Consider the following 17588-nt stretch of genomic DNA (forward strand, 5'->3'; position numbering starts at 1 on the left):
GACTGTGCTTGTAAATGCCTTGGGACCCCCTGCAGCTCAAGCAGAAGGGGATCTGCTGCACAGTCCATCGTTTCGTTGAACATGCTTGCATTTTTCAAACATTTCCCATCCATTCTCTTAACCAAATGAACGTATGATTTCCTGTGTGATCCATTACTCCTTTTTCTCCATCTTTTTCCTTGTTATGCTGAATATTGGCCTTCATTGTAACTGCTGTATTAACTTCTTACTTTTAACGCCCTCCCTTTTAATCGGCTGGGTAATGTATTTGATAATTGCAAAGTCGACGTCTTTTCACAGGTCATATAGCAAGAGCGATCGACGGGTTGTGTACACCCTTCTAGAGTACGACCCCTTACTGGATTCCTCCAACATGACAACCAAGGACTGGGCGAAAATCGGGAAGGACATCGAGGTATGTGATGCCCAATTATCTGTTTCTCTGCAGCACATTAATTATCATGCCTTTTGGGCATCACAATTAATTAAATATAAGGTGAAACATTTAAGAAGAAGGCATTGCTGGTGTGTGTTGGATAGATGTGTCTGCTCATTCACTAATCAAAAATGAGTTTTCCATAGATTGGTCATCTCACCCTTTTAAACCATATTATATTTGTCTCGGTAGAAAAACTACGAGCAATACGATGGCTTCGTGATCCTCCACGGCACGGACACCATGGCGTACACGTCCTCCGCCCTGTCCTTCATGTGTGACCACCTGGGCAAGCCCGTCATCCTCACTGGCTCCCAGGTAACTCCTGCGGTCTGACGAGGTCTGGGCTGACACCACAACAGCCCCTGGATAATGCTATGGGGCTAGGGCTGGGCGATATGGACCAAAACTCATATCTCGATATTTTCTGTTCGAATGGCGATATACGATATTATAACGATATTTTGAACAAAACAGGTACAGTGTGTAGTTTTAACTCTGCGCCACTATCAACCATTTATTTAGTGTTTTCTTTTTTTTTTGCTCAACGAAGCACAGCTGTGCTTTAACAACAGATATGTAAGGGATAATGTAAAGAACGCCGGTCATTATCGGGAAAATAAGCCCCGACAGGGCGAACAGGAGACCGACCTGAAGGGGCTTATTTTCAATAATGACCGACGACGTTCTATACATTATCCCGCTTATTACACGGCTGCTTGCCTAAACGAAAAAATAACTTCATGGTGTGTCTTTTTACAATTTATTTGTAACCAGCATTCGTAGTGTTGATCAGCAGAGAAATAGTCCTCCAAAGACGTTGACGTCGCATAACAACCGAAGACGCTGGAGTTGTCAAGTTACCGGATTATTTGCGGAGTGATACCAAAGACGTCATCGGAGACAAAAAATCCTGTTTTCCTTGACAGCCTCTTCTATAATATGAATGATTTTAGTTTGTGCGTGCCCGTGCCCGCGATAAATCACACACAAGCTAAAATCATTCAAAATAATGTCCTTTATTTTTATCTTGCACTATTGGAGCACGTACTACTTTCTTGCGCTCCGCCTCTGACTACGAGATGGTTAGTGTTACAACTTTCTGCTGTCGGCTCCCAGGCACGTTCCCTCCAGGACCGCTGATCTCTCAGGGGCAACACACCCTTCACTTTGACCGGCAGTGGGTCTGCTTATAGGTCGGAATATGGTCGGAATGAAGCGGCCACCGATTCCTGCCGGGTGCTTTATTCTTTTACACACAACCGGACTCGATCATTACTTCACTAAACGTACATGCACGCTACCGCTCGCTCGTCCACTGCACTCACACGCTGACCACACACACACACACACACACACACACACACACACACACACACACACACACACACACACACACACACACACACACACACACACACACACACACACACACACACACAGTGATATGCGCACCAGGGGCCGGATTCACAAAGCATTCTTAAGAAGAACAAAGTTAGTAGCACTTTTTTCTTAACTACGTTCTTAAGACAACATTTAAGAAGAATTTATATTCTTGAAGAATTTCTTAGTTTCTTCTTAACTTTTTTCTCAACTTTCTTCTTAACTTTTTTCCTAAGTTCTTAACTTTTTTCCTAAGAAAGTATTTAAGAACAAATGAGATTCTTGAAGACAAAGTTCTTGAATTTCTTCTCAAATTTCTTCACAACTTTAAGATAACCCTTCACCAGTCTTAAACCAGCTGCAGTGAAAAGGTAAGTCTTTCTTTAAACATAACAGCGTAGCCTACTTGATCAAGTTCTAATATTTAAACAATGAGTTACCTTGCCTGGGTTTATTAAATGGCTTAAGGTTTATTCAGTTTATCAAACACTTTTCACAGGACACAATGTTGTTGACAGCTTACAACCCATGGGGCCAATAGCTGAACTACTTGTAACCAATAAATAGATACATCTACACTAAACACTGACAACAACTCGGCCACCGCCAGTCTGACCCTGCGTTCACACCAAAAGATGCAAAAAGTTGCCGCGCGTCGTGATCCCATTCAAAGTGAATGTAGAGACGCGTTGCGGCTTTGCTGCCGAGAAAACGGGCAGCAAAACTTGATTTGCGGCGCGGCATTTTCTGATTTGCGGCGCGGCATGCCTGTGCCCGCTGCCGGGCACGGGCGGAGGGCGCGTTCACGTATTTTGCGGCGCGGCAAATGCTGCTCGAGTTGAAATATTTCAACTTTTGCCGCGCCGCAAAACCTTGCCGCGCCGCAAAACTTGATTTGCGGCGCCGCAAAACTTCGGCAGCAACGCGTTCGGGCAGCAAATGCATCTTTTGGTGTGAACGCAGGGTAACAGCTTGTTTCTTTGACAACAACACAGCCAACGCCAGTCTAGTGGCAGCTAGTGTTGTGATAGCAGCTAGTTCTACGTTTTGGTAGGCTGGAAACAAATTGTCACGGTCAACGTAACCAAGCCTAGGTAAACTGCGATCATCGGAGACGTAACTCAATCAATAATGGTCTCTCTTCTCTATGGTTTCATGGTCATCATAATAACTAGCAAGCGCTAGACAACAGTTGACAGTCTTTATTGGCTTACTTCCTGCTTGCAGGCTATCGTCTTCTCCCGGTTCTCCAGTGTCCACTCCTCCATCTACTCCTTCAACTAACGTTTCGGCCATCGCCCCCAACAATTTCTCCTCCAGTGGGTCCAGCTGGATTGTCGTCTTCCCTCCTCCGGTTTTTTTCAACTCTCTTGCCCTCTGCCTTCCCTTCTTTTTTACAATAGATTTGATGTCCGCCCACTTTTTTTTTACAGCGTTGACATCGCGAACGATTCCTATATCCGCCACTGCAGATACAGTCTAGGCAACTTTGGCCCACGCCCTCTTTTTGTTTTCCGACGTTATCATACTATCTAGCTTGCCAAACAATAATCTTTTTCGGATGATGATCTCATCGACCATCACCTCCAACTCCTGTTTGGAGAAGTTTTTGCTTCGTTTACAGGCGATGTCCTCCATTTTTCACAAATCAATTTCTCTCAACTGTCGGTCAACTGTTGGTTCAAAAACCTCGCGAGCGTTCTTCACATAAAAATCTAAGAACATCCTAAGTGAGAAAACTAAGAAGTTCGTAAGAAAATCGACAATTCTTAAGAAAAAAATGGTGAATAGCGTTTAAGAAGATTCTGAGGAACTTCTTATATTTTTTCTTAAGAATCTTCTTAAGTTTTATCTTAAGAACACTTTTGTGAATCCGGGCCCATATACTTTCTTGTGCGAACGAGATACTGTCTCGTGCGCACCAGATACTTTCTCGTGCGCACCAGATACTTTCTCGTGTGCACCAGATACTTTCTCGTGCTCACGAGAAACGTTTTGTTGTGATGCGAAACGTCCGTGGGTGGGAGAACGCTACGTACATATAAGGGGCGGGATTGAGCAGCTGAACATGGTTTGGAGGCTCAGAGAGCAGCGGTCAGCTTTATAAAATAGCGCTCGCAAGGCAACATCAAAATAATATATAATATACCGGTATGGCGATATTGTCTCAACTACATATCGCTTTCAAAAATATACCGGTATAATTTTAAAACCGGTATATCGCCCAGCCCTGTATGGGGCCTCAGTCAAGATGGGACAGATCAGTCGAGGCTGCTGATGCAATACCGCTCTGTTATTATTTTATGACTGTGGCACCTACATTTCCCTTTGGGAATGATTAGTAGTATATTAGTAGTCTGTCTCTCTGTCTGTAGCATCTTATCCTAGCTATCTTTGGTGTATACAGGGAATGGGTTAACCTAACAATTGTTAGTGCTTGGTGGCACTTAGTTCTATGAACATCCTTACTGTACTGGCAGTAAGGATATAATAATAATAATAATACATAGGTTTTATATAGCGCTTTTCTCAGTACCCAAAGACGCTTTACAAAAAACACAAAACAAAAAGGATACAAATGAACAGTACAGTACATGCATGCATACATACAAATACTCCAAAACAATAATACAGAGAAAGATAGGACAATAAGAAAGAGAGAGGGTGAAAAGAAAATTGTCAGGTGTTGTAAGTGATGTTGAAGAGATGTGTTTTGAGATGACTTTTGAAAGACTGCAGTGAATCAGAGTTACGGATGGCCAAGGGGATGGAGTTCCAGAGGGTAGGGCAATGGCCAATGGCAAAGGCTCTGTCCCCTATGGTGCGGTACTTGGTCCTGGTGATGGGGATGAGGGTGTTGGCAACAGTGGAGCGTGTTCGGTGTGGGTCAATGGGGCGTTGGAGGAGATCTGACAGGTATGAGGGGGCAAGGTTGTTTAGGGCTTTGTAGGTGGTGAGGAGGATCTTGAAATGTATGCGTTGTTTTACCGGAAGCCAATGAAGTTAACGGAGGACGGGCGTGATGTGTTCTCTGGAGGGAGTGTGGGTGAGCAGTCTAGCAGCGGTTTTGAACATATTGCAGTTTTTGAAGAACAGTGGAGGGGAGACCATACAGGATGCTATTGCAGTAGTCGAGTCTGGAGGTGATGAAGGCATGAATAAGTGTTCCTCTCCTTCTCAGCAGCTGAGAAGGAGAGAGTGGGTCGAAGGCGTGCTATGTTCCGGAGGTGGAAGAAGGATATTTTAGTGACGTGGTTTATGTGTGACTTGAAGGAGAGTGCAGGGTCCATGTAGATGCCAAGGTTTCTGACCAGGGCGGAGGGAGTGACAGAGTGACCATCAATGCAGAGTGAGTAGTTCTGGGAGGTGGGGAGTGTGGATTTTGGGCCAAAGATTATAATTTCAGTTTTATTGCTGTTGAGTTTGAGGAAGTTGTGGTTCATCCAGGTTTTTATGTCGGTGAGGCAGTTGGTGAGGGTGGAGATAATAGCTGGAGTGATGGTTTTGGTTGTGATGAAGAGTTGAGTGTCATCGGCATAGCAGTGAAAGTGAAGTCCATGGCGGCGGATGATGTGGCCAAGTGGGAGCATATAGAGGATGAAGAGGATGGGGCCAAGCACTGAGCCTTGGGGGACTCCGTGTGAGACAGGGGTGGTGTGGGATTTGTGGTTGTTTATGGCGATATAGTGAAATCTTTCTGACAGGTATGAGTTGAACCAGGAGAGGTCGAAGTCGTGATGCCTAAGGCGGCTGAGGAGGATGGAGTGGTTGACGGTGTCGAAGGCAGGACTGAGGTCCAGGGGGAGAAGAATGGCGAGGGAGCCGGAATCAGAGAGTAGGAGATCGTTTGTGACTTTGATTAGTTCTGTTTCAGTGCTGTGGTGGGTTCTAAAGCCGGATTAGAATGTTTCATATAGGTTATTGGAGAGGAGGTAAGTCTTGAGTTGAGTTGCGATGGCTCTTTCCAGTAATTTTGAGATGAATGTGAGGTTGGAGATGGGTCTGAAATTGTTGGGATCGTCAGAGTCAAGACCAGATTTTTTAAGGAGAGGGGTGATGGCAGCAAGTTTAAGAGGTGGGGGGACAGTGCCAGAGGTAAGGGAGGAGTTGATGGTGTCAGTGATCAGTGGGGCGAGAGAGGTAAAACAGGCTTTGACGAGTTCAGAGGGCATGGGGTCCAGGGGGGAGGTGGATGATTTCATGGTGGAGAGTATTTTGGAGAGGTCAGCAGTGATTAACGGTGAGAAGGTAGAGAGCCGGTGGTCTGAGGATGAAGGAGGTGTGGGTTCGGGGACCGGGGTGGAGGCAGAGGAGGTTGCAAGCTGGTTGTGGATGTCTTCTATTTTGGAGTTGAAAAATGAAATGAGGTTGTTGCATTTCTCCGGGTTGAATGAGGATGAAATGTTGTCGGGGGGCTTGAGGAGTTTATTTATGGTGGAAAACAGGGTGCGTGGGTTGGAGGAGTGAATGATGCCAGAGTAGTATACTGAACGGGCTTTGTTTAGTTTCTGATTTGTAGAGGTTTGTGTGCTCTTTGTATGCGAGGGCGTGTACTGTGAGACCGGTTTTCTTGTGGAGACGTTCTAGTTGTCGCAGTTGTTTTTTTAATTTGTGAAGTTCCGGGGTGAACCAGGGAGCCGAGTGAGTAAAGGTGACAGTTTTGGTTTTCAGGGGGGCCAGTTTGTTGAGGGATGAAGGCAGTGTGCTGTTGTAGATGTTGACGAGGTCCATGGGGGTTGGACTTGCAGGAAAGGTGAGGCTGGAAAGAGTGTTTGATATGCAGGTGGAGAGAGAGACTGGGCAGATGGATTTAATGTTGCGGAAAGTGATTGTGCGGTCCTGTTTGAGTTGGGGGGCGGGAGTGTCAACGACAAGTGTGATGGCCAGGTGGTCAGATATGGAGAGGTCAGTGCTGGAGATATTGTGGATGTGGAGGCCATTGGAGCAATCCAGGTCTAAGATGTGTCCCCGGTTGTGGGTGGGAAAGTTGATGTGTTGTGTGAAGCCGAGGCAGTTGATAAGGTCCAGAAAGTCCATGGCATTTTTACAGTCCGGGGAGTCAATGTGTAGGTTGAAATCAACGAGAAGTAAAACAGCTGGTGAGATTGAGGAGAGTGCGGTGATGAATTCAGAGAGTTCTGGTAGAAATGATGGATTGGGTTTGGGGGGGCGGTAGATGATTGCAATGATGAGAGGTTTTGGGCCGGGTAATTTAAAAGCCAGGTGTTCAAAAGATGGAGCAGCAGGGATGGTGAGAGGGCGAGGTTGGAGGTCTTGTTGGTAGATGGCAGCAATGCCCCCTCCTCTGCCCTCAGAGCGTGGGTTGTCCAGGTAGGAATATCCAGCAGAGGTGGTTTGGTTTAGTGAAAAATAATCCAGGGGTTTTTGCCAAGTTTCATTAAGGCACAGGAGGTCAAGCTGTTGGTCGATGATGAATTCATTGAGAATGAGACTTTTATTGTTGAGGGATCTTGTGTTGAAGAGGGCGATTTTTAGGTACTTTTGTTTTGAAATTGATGTGGCAGAAGTAGGAATTGGGCAGAGGTTGAAGGTGTTCACTCTGGTTGTGTTCTGATGACGTGTGTTGTTGTGATGACGCGGAGAGGAAGCGCGGTAGCCGGTGGGTGAGCTGCGGTCAGACCACAGCGCTGGGATGAAGTTTTTAGCGGTGGAACTGTACATAAACTTGCGGCGGGACACTCGTTGAATGTAACGAGGACGGAGGAGAAGTTGAGAATTTTTAAGAGTGGTGATGAGTTCGGTGGAAGGAGGAATTTGGGGAATGAGCTGGCGGAGCTGCAAGGATGAGTAGCGAAGTGCCATGGCTGAGGCTGAGGACAGGTGGACACCTGCCCCGGATCTCTACCCTCAGCTGAGCTGCGATGGAAGATGTCCACTGGATGGGAGCAGGATTTGTTTGATGGGAAGGCAGCGGTCTTGGCCACGGCAGAGGGCCGAAGCATCCGCACCGGTACAGGTGGAGATTCTTACGGGTTTACCTTCGACCAGGTTACGGCGATGGATCCTGTCGCGGAGAGTCCTTCGACACTGGCAAGTAGGTGTCCAAGCTAACACACTGCACAGAACACTGAGAGGGGCTCTGGAGCAGTAGCCTAGCACCACCGTGGTTGTTACTTCGAGGAAGATCTAGGTAGAGAGGTAAATTAGCCGAGAAAGTAGACAGTAGTTACCCAGAGTCTTCGGCCAGGTTACGGCGAATTCACTGGAGAATGGCAGCCGGTGTCAGTCTGGTAAAGTGACAACCTGGTGCTGACGCAAGGAGGGATGCTGCTGGCCAGACAAGCGATAACTCCAGGTACTGGAAGGTGGTGGAAGGGAGGAAAGTTGTCCGGCAAGGCGATGTAGATGGTTGGAACCAGAGGGCTCTTTCCCGGTGGGGCAAAGATTGACAGTTGGAAGCAGCTAGGTTCCTAGCTACCCCGCTGACAACGCCGGTGAGTCTAGGATCAATGTCCCGCAAAATGGGTAGGGCTCGTAACAATAGCTTGTTAAAAAATGTAAATAATAAAAGTGCAAAATCACAGGAAAAACTATTTTAAGTCACAAAATTTAAAAAAGATTGTGGGCAGAGATGCGGCAAACAAAACGACACCAGCGTCCTCTCTGGTAGCCATAGAAACATGTACTGTCGTTATCCTCATCCTCATCTTTATCCGCTTATCCGGGGTTGTGTCGTCAGGGCAGCAGCTCAAGATTTATTTATACTGTTATATATATTGTTTCTCCTTCTTTTGACAAATGTACTTATCAAGTCGCTTTGGATAAAGTGTCTGCTAAATGCCATAAATGTCAATGTCTGTCTACTTTACTTTTGTATCGACAGGATAGTAGAGTGTGTTGAAAGAGTGAGATTGTGACATGTAGTAGGGCTGCACAATATATCGAATTTTTATCGCGATGACGATATTGGCGTCCCACGATGACACGTAGTGTTCTCGCGATATTTTCGCGATATTTTTTTTAAATAATGCATGCGCAAAAAAAACAAAAAACAAAAAAAGAAACGAGCCCCGCCCATGCAGTATATGCTCTACCTCCGCTGCAAAGCAAACCAAGCGCTCCCTGTACACCTGTCTGCGACTGCGTGAGTCCGGCGCAAAGCGTGAAAAGGGGGAGGGGGGGGGGGGGGGGCGTGGCCTGGCGGCAATTTGCCGCTGAGCACAGTGTGTGGCTCCTACCACTAGGGGGTGGTAGAAATTCGAAAGATTTTTTTTTCAATGAATAATCGTGGTAAATAATCGTGATATCAATATTGATCAAAATAATCGTGATAATCATTTTGGCAATAATCGTGCAGCCCTAACATGTAGCATAAGACATTTATGCCCGGGTAACCAAGGCATACTGTCGCCCGACTGGTTTGCACATCAGTGTGGTGAGTCACCGATGCGTCTTTTTTCTAATGTAATTATTTGATTTGAAAACATAAACTTTCTTCCAGGTGCCAATTTATGACCTGTGGAACGATGCCAGGGACAACCTGCTGGGGGCGCTGCTGCTCGCTGGTCTGTTTGACATTCCGGAGGTGAGCAATAAGAGGCTGCTACTGTTGGCTACTGCATGTAGATACTACATGTAGCTACTGTGTGTCAGTTGATTCTTCTATTAACATTTGTTTGCAGAACAACCAATTAGTAAATTTTCATTGACGTTGCATTTTGAACGGGAACGTTCAAAAGAACGTATTTTTCCCGCCTTTTTATTGTCCGCCCAAAAATTAGTCATTGTTGTGATTGACATTTCTTACAGTTTTATGTGGAGGGAAGGAACAAAAACGTTGTTAACATTCTCACTCAAGGAGATTGTTCGGTAAACGTTGGTGATTATCTCAAACAGGAAGAGGACTGTCAGGGAGTACAACAAGATACTAGGAGGACCATTAAAACTAACTGATTAAGCTCCCTTTTTTACACGAAAGATTAAATAGTTGATACGTTTGACACTATTATGGCTTAATTCACTTGTCTAGTGAGTGAATGAAACTATAATAGTTTAGCTTGAACCAACGTCCTTCCCGACGTTTGGTTCATGGCTGCTGTCCTCATTAAAACCATATTCCTCTATCAAAATACATTGTTCACCTGTACGTCTCTTCCTATCAAGGTATGCCTGTACTTCCGCAACAAACTGTACAGGGGAAACCGCGTCACCAAAGTGGACGCTGGGAGTTTCGATGGCTTCGCCTCCCCTAACCTGCCCCCCCTGGCCAAGATGGACATGGATGTAACGGGTAATGGATGAATCAATGGATGGATGGATGAATAAATGGCTGGTCATGGTGCTTCCTTATCGTTTGTATTATTAGTTGTGGTTACCGTGGCAATTTAGTTGATTCTCTGTCCCCTACAGTCTACTGGGACAGGCTGTGGAGAGCCGAGACCTACACCAAGTTCTGCGTGAGCACGAAGCTGAACTGCAACGTGGGCCTGCTGAGGCTGTTCCCTGGCATCACCACGGAAACCGTAAGTCAGCCAGGGAGGAGGGGAGACGGCAGGCGATAGCTACAAATAGGGGAGGGAGGGAGGGAGAGAGAGAGGGAGGGAGTGGGAGCAAGTAGGAGGGAGGGAGAGGGAGAGAGAGAGAGAGAGGGAGGGAGAGAGGGAGAGAGAGAGGGAGTGGGAGCAAGTAGGAGGGAGGGAGGGAGTGGGAGGGAGCAAGTAAGTAAGCTGGAGGGAGGGAGGGTGGGAGGGTAAGGGAGGGAGAAGGAGGGGGAGGTATATATACAGGGAGGGACGGGGTGTCCACAAGGGAGGGAGGAAAAACAAACTTTTCATTCATATTCGATCTTGATCTTGTCTGCAGTGCTGGCTCCATTCCATTATCTCAATACGTGTGGATTAGTCAAAATACCTTGGGCTTTTGTCTTCATTGACATCCATATGTGTCTGTCAAATACTATGTATGTGTATACTATGTGTACTGCACAGGCTTTGCTCAGTTATAGGAATACATTTCACTATGTTATGACGATGGGCTCCAAACAACACAGGGCTATGGCATGAAGGAAGCCCTCCATCTAGCCATGCGTCTGTCTTCTAAAGTAGGGATAGTGGCATTGGTAATATTGGTAATAGTGGTGTCCTTTCCTCTGCAACTTCTTAACGTTGACAATTCTGAGAATAGCATCCATGTTTTACACAAATATTTGCCCTAGAAAGATTTCAATTTTTTCCTTCCCTGTAATTAGTCGCCTGACCCATGTTTGTAAACGGCCTGAGTCCCATGTTGCATTTTCACAAGGACACGTGCTTGTACGACTTCTATGGCAATTGGAAAAATAAATTGAAGGAATTATTATAGCGTTAGACTGGGATCTAACAGGCCAGATTGTGCGTGCATCTTCTTGGATTGTCGTACAGTGTATCGAGTGCAGTAAGACAAACACATTTGATTTAAATACCCATTTGCCATCGCAGTAGGCGTCAGGTCCCTTTAGAGGCATAAACACCAGACTTTACAACGGGGAAGGGCTCCTGTGGCGAGGCGAATTAGACTGAGAGGAAACCGAGGGTTTCTCTCCCGTTACCCCCGTCGACCAATAAAATACCTTCTCTCTCTCTGCCTCTCTCTGTCTGTCTGACTGTCTCTCTCTCTCTCTCTCTGTCTCTCTCTCTGTCTCTCTCCCTCTCTCTATCTCCCACTCTCTCTCTCTCTCCTTTCCTCCCTCCCTCTCTCTCCTTTCCTCCCTCCCTCTCTCTCCTTTTCTCCCACCCTCTCTCTCCCTGACTGTCTTGAGTCACATGGTTGTCGTACTCATGCTCGGCTCACTGTACCCTAGCTGTTTGCTTTGGGTTTGAAGCTCTTCAGTCTGTACGAGAGGCTTGGTGCATGGTGTATCCGCCTATCGTATCAGCAAACGGCCTTTCCTGCTGGGCTTTTTTTAGTGCTGCGCACCTGTCCCACTTTATGTTCAGAGTGGCAGCATCACAAGACGACAGCAGATGTGCTTTTAGGAGAGGAGCTGGGACCACATGCGTGGATGGGGTTGGGGGAGTTGTAGGTACCCAGCAGGTCTCGAGGTCGGGATGCAGTTGGGATTCTGCGTCTGTGGTTCGGAGCCTTCTCTGCAGAAAGTCACTTATTCAGTGACATCTGGTGATCTCTTTAACGGGGAGCTGATGTGTCGTACAAAGGAACACGTGTGAAAACTAATCATGAATGCGCCGACAAACCCAGCAGGAAAGGCACAGCTGGCGGTGCATCTCCATCAGCCCGACTTGTAGTTAGGTTTTCGGACGGGGGGGACATAACATCGGGGGCTCTTAGGGGCTTTTGCAGGGAACAGAGTCCAAGTGACTGACACAAAGTCCCATGTAGCCTCGTCTCCTCCTCGCCTGCTCACGATGTAACCCGTATGTCTGGCTGGTTCAGTGGAGTCCATATATGGCGTGCTCTGACGCGTCTGCCCCGTGTGTGCAGGTGAGGTTGTTCCTGCAGCACCCCATAGTGGGCGTGGTCCTGGAGACCTACGGCACCGGGAACGCCCCCGACAACCGCCCCGAACTCCTGGCTGCGCTGAAGGGGGCCACCGACCGCGGCGTGATCATCATCAACACCACCCAGTGTCTGAAGGGCACCGTGTCCAAGATCTACGCCACGGGCGAGGTAGGAGCTAGCGCGTGCTAGCCATCAGAGAAGGGCTTCAGCAGAGTGGGTCAGTAGTAAATGGCAACAAAAGTCTGAATGAATAACCAGTGGTGTAGTCTACGTGATACGCAGGTATACGCCGTATACCCACTAGGAACGCACCAGGATTTGCGTATACCCACTTAAAAATGTGCACGGATACGTATCAATCGTCTTGTGACAGATCTTTCACTTCTGTGTTTATTTTTCGCAAATACCGGTTGGGTATAACTGCAATAAAATACTTTTAGCAGCGGAAGTTATCTCCTACATTCACCATTCATAAAATTCACCCTGCGCGCTCGCGCTCTGCCCTGTCTCTGTTACGAAGCGCGCAGCTGCCCCTGCATCTCTGCATGTTAGTTGGCGGGCCGAGCCCCTCCTTCTCGCGCTGCGTGCGTGCGTGCATGCCACCTGTCCTCCCATATTAATGTGTAAACCACATAACAAGTAGTCAACAGAAGACAATGTTTTAGTCCCACTGTATATCTCCTTGTTACTTTTAGATGAGAACCCCTGGCCAGCCTTTCGGACTGGGTGTCAGGCTAGGGAATTTAAAAACAGGCATCCTTGGTTAGAGTGGAGGGAAAAAGAGTTGGGTAAATGTCAGCCAACATGCAGTGGGTATACGCAATTGAAATTCATAAAGTTAGTCACTATGCAAATGAGAGTATAGCTAATTCATGGTCATTTTTACGGTGCAGTAATTTCACACTTTTACACAATTAAATTACTGTATGGTATGTTAGATAACAACAGTAAGAGCTAAAATTAGAGCAATTGAAAGAGTGAAACATTAGTCTCCTTTCATCTCCTGCTCATGCACTGGTTAGCCATGGTTGTAAACAGTTCATTCAATTATTTTGAGTAGATTTTGTCCTTGTTTAGCATGTGCTATTGCTACTATAGATAGACAAAGGACAACTTGTCATTTTTGTGTTCTATTTGTTCATACTGTTATTAAAACCTATTCAACTTTTTCTTGATTGTTGATAATCGTTATAACTCTTAAACTCTTAAACTCTTAAATCAGCGGGTTGTAGACCCCTGCGTTGGTGAGTGTGGTGCGACACCCCATAAGCGCCACACACGTACACGTACCGGTGGGACGGGTTTGCACGAGGCTGGGAGGGAATCATCACAGTATACCCACTACAATAAAATAGACTACACCACTGTGAATAACCACACAAACAAATGCTATAAGGAAAACAACCAACCAAGGGCGTGACTGATATCACATTTGAAAGTGGTTCTTCAATCTTCATTTACTGGAATTTAAAGGCCCTGAACTAACTAAATCCTACCATCGTCCTGTGCAGTTTTTAAATGCAGTCGAAATGTCGTCAAAACTGAAATAAGAGGAATCGTTTGGAGGAGAAGTCCCTAAAATGGCAGACGAGGGAAATGAGCCCTTGGATGGTAGCCATCTGCCTGCCTCTCCCCAGGTCCTGTATGAAGCGGGGCTGCTGCCCGGTAGGGACATGACCCCCGAGGCGGTCCTCACCAAGCTGTCTTACGTGTTGGCCATTGAAGGGCTGGACCTGCAGACCAAAAAGATGGTGGGTCTTGCATTTAGATGGACATTCAGGGCATTTAGCAGATGCTTTTATCCAAAGCGACTTACAATGTGTGCATTTGTTAGAAGAAGGAGAAACAATATATCGCTGTTGGTACAGTCAGGTCGTTCGTACTATTGTATCGTTGTTGGTCAGTTCTGCCACATGCCGCCGATGTGGTTGTGACCACTGCTGACCCCACGTTTGCATGCTTATCTTTGGGTTCCTGCACGTACCTCACACGGTCCAGATGATGGTAGAGAACCTGCGAGGGGAGATGAGTGCAGACCTGGAGAGACGAGGCGGCGGGAGACGAAGCGGCGGGAGACGAAGCGGCCGGAGACGAAGCGGCGGGAGACGACGCTGCCGGAGACGACGCTGCCGAAGACGACGCTGCCGGAGACGACGCTGCCGGAGACGACGCTGCCGGAGACGACGCTGCCGGAGACGACGCTGCCGGAGACGACGCTGCCGGAGACGACGCTGCCGGAGACGACCCTGCCGGAGACGACCCTGCCGGAGACGACGCTGCCGAGGCCTTGTCCCGAAGGGATTCCTGCCTGGGCGGGGGCCCTGTCTACCCGGGGCTTGGACAAAGGGTGGAGGAGTGTGGCATCCCGCCTTGTAAGCCTCGGCCCGGACCAGCCCGAGGCTTGGTCCTGGACGGCGTGTACCGCCGTCACCCACCAGACGGCGACCGAGAGCAGCCCTTTCGCCTCCCCAATCAGGGTGATTGGGGGACACCTGGCCGAAAGCCAGGGAGACTCTTTAAAAGGAGCAGGTGGACTGACAGCACGGCGCGCACGGGAGAGCTAGGAAGAAGGAAGCGCTCGGGTCCACGAGCAGCTAGAGGCCCACGGAGGCCCTAGAGACCGCGAGTGCCTTGTTTGATTTAAGTTGTATATAATAAATGCCTGGGATGGCGTTAACCCTCGATAAACGCGTCGTTTGTACCGGTAACCCGGCTCATTCAAGGAGCGGGTTGCCACAGTGCCTTCATGTAAAGTAATGCATCATACTGAGTTGTTACTCTTTCACGAACCATTCGTTCACCAGTAGTTAAGCTTTTGGAATTATTTGTTTACCAGTAGTGAAGCTTTTTGAATCATTTGTTTACCAGTAGTGAAGCTTTTTGTGTACCTTCATGTAAAGTAATGCATCATACTGAGTTGTTACTCTTTCGCGAACCATTCGTTCACCAGTAGTTAAACTTTTGGAATCATTCGTTTACCAGTAGTGAAGCTTTTTAAATCATTTGTTTACCAGTAGTGAAGCACTTTAGGGTTAGTTATAAAACTCCAAACCACTGTTGATGACAATGAGGGATCTACAGCCACTTTAGGTAAACATTTATAACATAATAATAACATAATAACGGGGTAATACAGAAAATATTAACAATTTAAAACACAAACAGAAGGCCCAGAGAGAGAGAAAGAAAGAGAACGAGCGTATCTGTGGGCCGGCTAAATATAGAAATAAATCAATCAATGATAACCCGGGTGTGTGTGCAGCGTTTGCTTGCTTTGTTATGCTCAACGCTATGTGTGCAGCGCTTGCTTGCTTTGTTATGCTCAACGCTATTTTGCCGTGTCTGATGATTGTGGGTGCGGGACACAGAATGAGAAGTCTGTTGATATGTTTCTGTGTGCGTCTGCGAGAAAGAGGGAATCTGTGAGTGAATCAGTGGGTGTGTATGCGTGGTCCGCTCTATCTTGACCCGTTAAAACGGGTAAAGGAAAGAATAGATAGATTGATAATAATGAATAATGTCTCTCTGACGTATTGCTTCGGTCTATGGCTTAACCTGCGGACCTAGATAAATTGACAATAACCTTTTTTTACTGTGTTGCTTCAATCTACTGTTTGACCCGTTAAAACTAGACCTAGATAAGTTGACAAGGATAAAGGATATCTCTTTTACTGTGTTTCTTTGAATTACTGCTGGACCTGTCGCATAGATAAACTACGATACTAAACAACATCTCTTTGCCGCGTTGGTTGGCGATTTAGTCTGTTGAAACAGATTAATCAATAAGGATAGATAACGATTATTGGCTATGAGGAATATCTGGATGCATTGAATAACGTCTCTAGGCCCTGTTGTTGTTTTTTGCTTCCCCCCCCCCTGTTTTTTCCTCCTTTTCTCCTCCTCCAAGAGTGACAAGAGTTACCCCCTAGTCTCTCATCCGCTCTCGTGTGTTAGACAGGCCACACAGCAGTATAGCATCACGGCCGCCATTTTTTGAGTTCTCTCACTCAGTCCCAAGCCACACCTCCCCCTCCGCCAAATCTGGGCCACTCCAACCCTATCCTTCCCCAACTACACCGCCCCCTACTGGACCACTCCAACCCTGCCCTTCCCCAACTACACCGCCCCCTACTGGGCCACTCCAACCCTGCCCTTCCCCAACTACACCGCCCCCTACTGGACCACTCCAGCCCTGCCCTTCCCCAACTACAGCGCCCCCTACTGGACCACTCCAACCCTGCCCTTCCCCAACTACACCGCCCCCTGCTGGACCACTCCAGCCCTGCCCTTCCCCAACTACACCGCCCCCTGCTGGACCACTCCAGCCCTGCCCTTCCCCCACTACACCGCCCCCTGCTGGACCACTCCACCCCTGCCCTTCCCCGACTACACCGCCCCCTGCTGGACCACTCCAGCCCTGCCCTTCCCCAACTACACCGCCCCCTGCTGGAACAGCTCCTCCTAGCCGAGTGTTGATATGTCCCTGAGCAAGTTACATGGTGATCACAGGATTCAGGAATAATTATCTAGAAATCAAAACATGAGCAATTAGCGTTAAAAATTGTCTGCACACCACTCCACAGGAGTCAATGGGTTCAATGGCGCCAGGGTAAAGTGACTCATCAAAAGAGGAGCGGACCCAACCCATGGACTCTGCGTGGATAGGTGGATGTTATTTTGGTGCTTGGACCTGACGAGGTCTAGGTGCCAAGATAACAACACAAATAAAATATTTCCTTAGAGATTATGATAAGTAATAGACAATTTATTAAAAATGATCTTATAATTTAGGAAAAACAATCGGCAATATTTAAAAATTAGACCAAATAAGTATGATCAAAAGTTATCCAAATTTCTAATTTAGGTTATCCACAATGACAAATGTCATTTAAAATAAATTAGCAAAATAAAATAAGAAAGGATGTGTGTGTGAGCCTGCCGAGGTGGGGGAGAATCCTCTCCTACTCAGAGTGAGGGAGTACACAAGGGGATACACAAGCACACTTCAGATGAAACAATAGGTTAATTAGTAAATAGAAACAATGTATCAATTCAGTGTTGAATAAACTAGTTAAGATCAACATAGAGGGTTTGGTATAGTAGTGAATCAAAATATGGAAAACACTGAATGCAAGCAATAGGTAGAATAAAAGGTTTAATTAGGTCGTCCAATTTAAATAGATAGTGAAGGGCAATCTGGTAGGATTATGAAGAGAATTGTGATTTTGAGTAACGGTTAAGACAGAAGTGAGTCGCTCAATACTGAAAATGCAAGTTTTAATATTGTGACTTTTGTTTTCTTTCATATCTC

General features: G+C 46.9%; 1 protein-coding gene across 1 annotated transcript in view; it reads left to right on the forward strand.

Annotated features, from left to right (window-relative positions):
* LOC132461174 (60 kDa lysophospholipase-like) overlaps positions 1-17588 on the forward strand; it is a 42783-nt gene that overhangs the window by 11480 nt on the left and 13715 nt on the right. Inside the window, exons 3-10 of the mRNA XM_060056219.1 lie at positions 301-415; positions 629-754; positions 9282-9365; positions 9944-10070; positions 10190-10302; positions 12260-12445; positions 13915-14028; positions 14276-14641. Of these exons, the coding sequence (XP_059912202.1) occupies positions 301-415; positions 629-754; positions 9282-9365; positions 9944-10070; positions 10190-10302; positions 12260-12445; positions 13915-14028; positions 14276-14641 (1231 nt within the window). The remainder of the gene's footprint in view (positions 1-300; positions 416-628; positions 755-9281; positions 9366-9943; positions 10071-10189; positions 10303-12259; positions 12446-13914; positions 14029-14275; positions 14642-17588) is intronic.

This window comes from Gadus macrocephalus, chromosome 7 (genome assembly GCF_031168955.1).
Source record: "Gadus macrocephalus chromosome 7, ASM3116895v1".
Classification (NCBI taxonomy): Eukaryota; Metazoa; Chordata; class Actinopteri; order Gadiformes; family Gadidae; genus Gadus; species Gadus macrocephalus.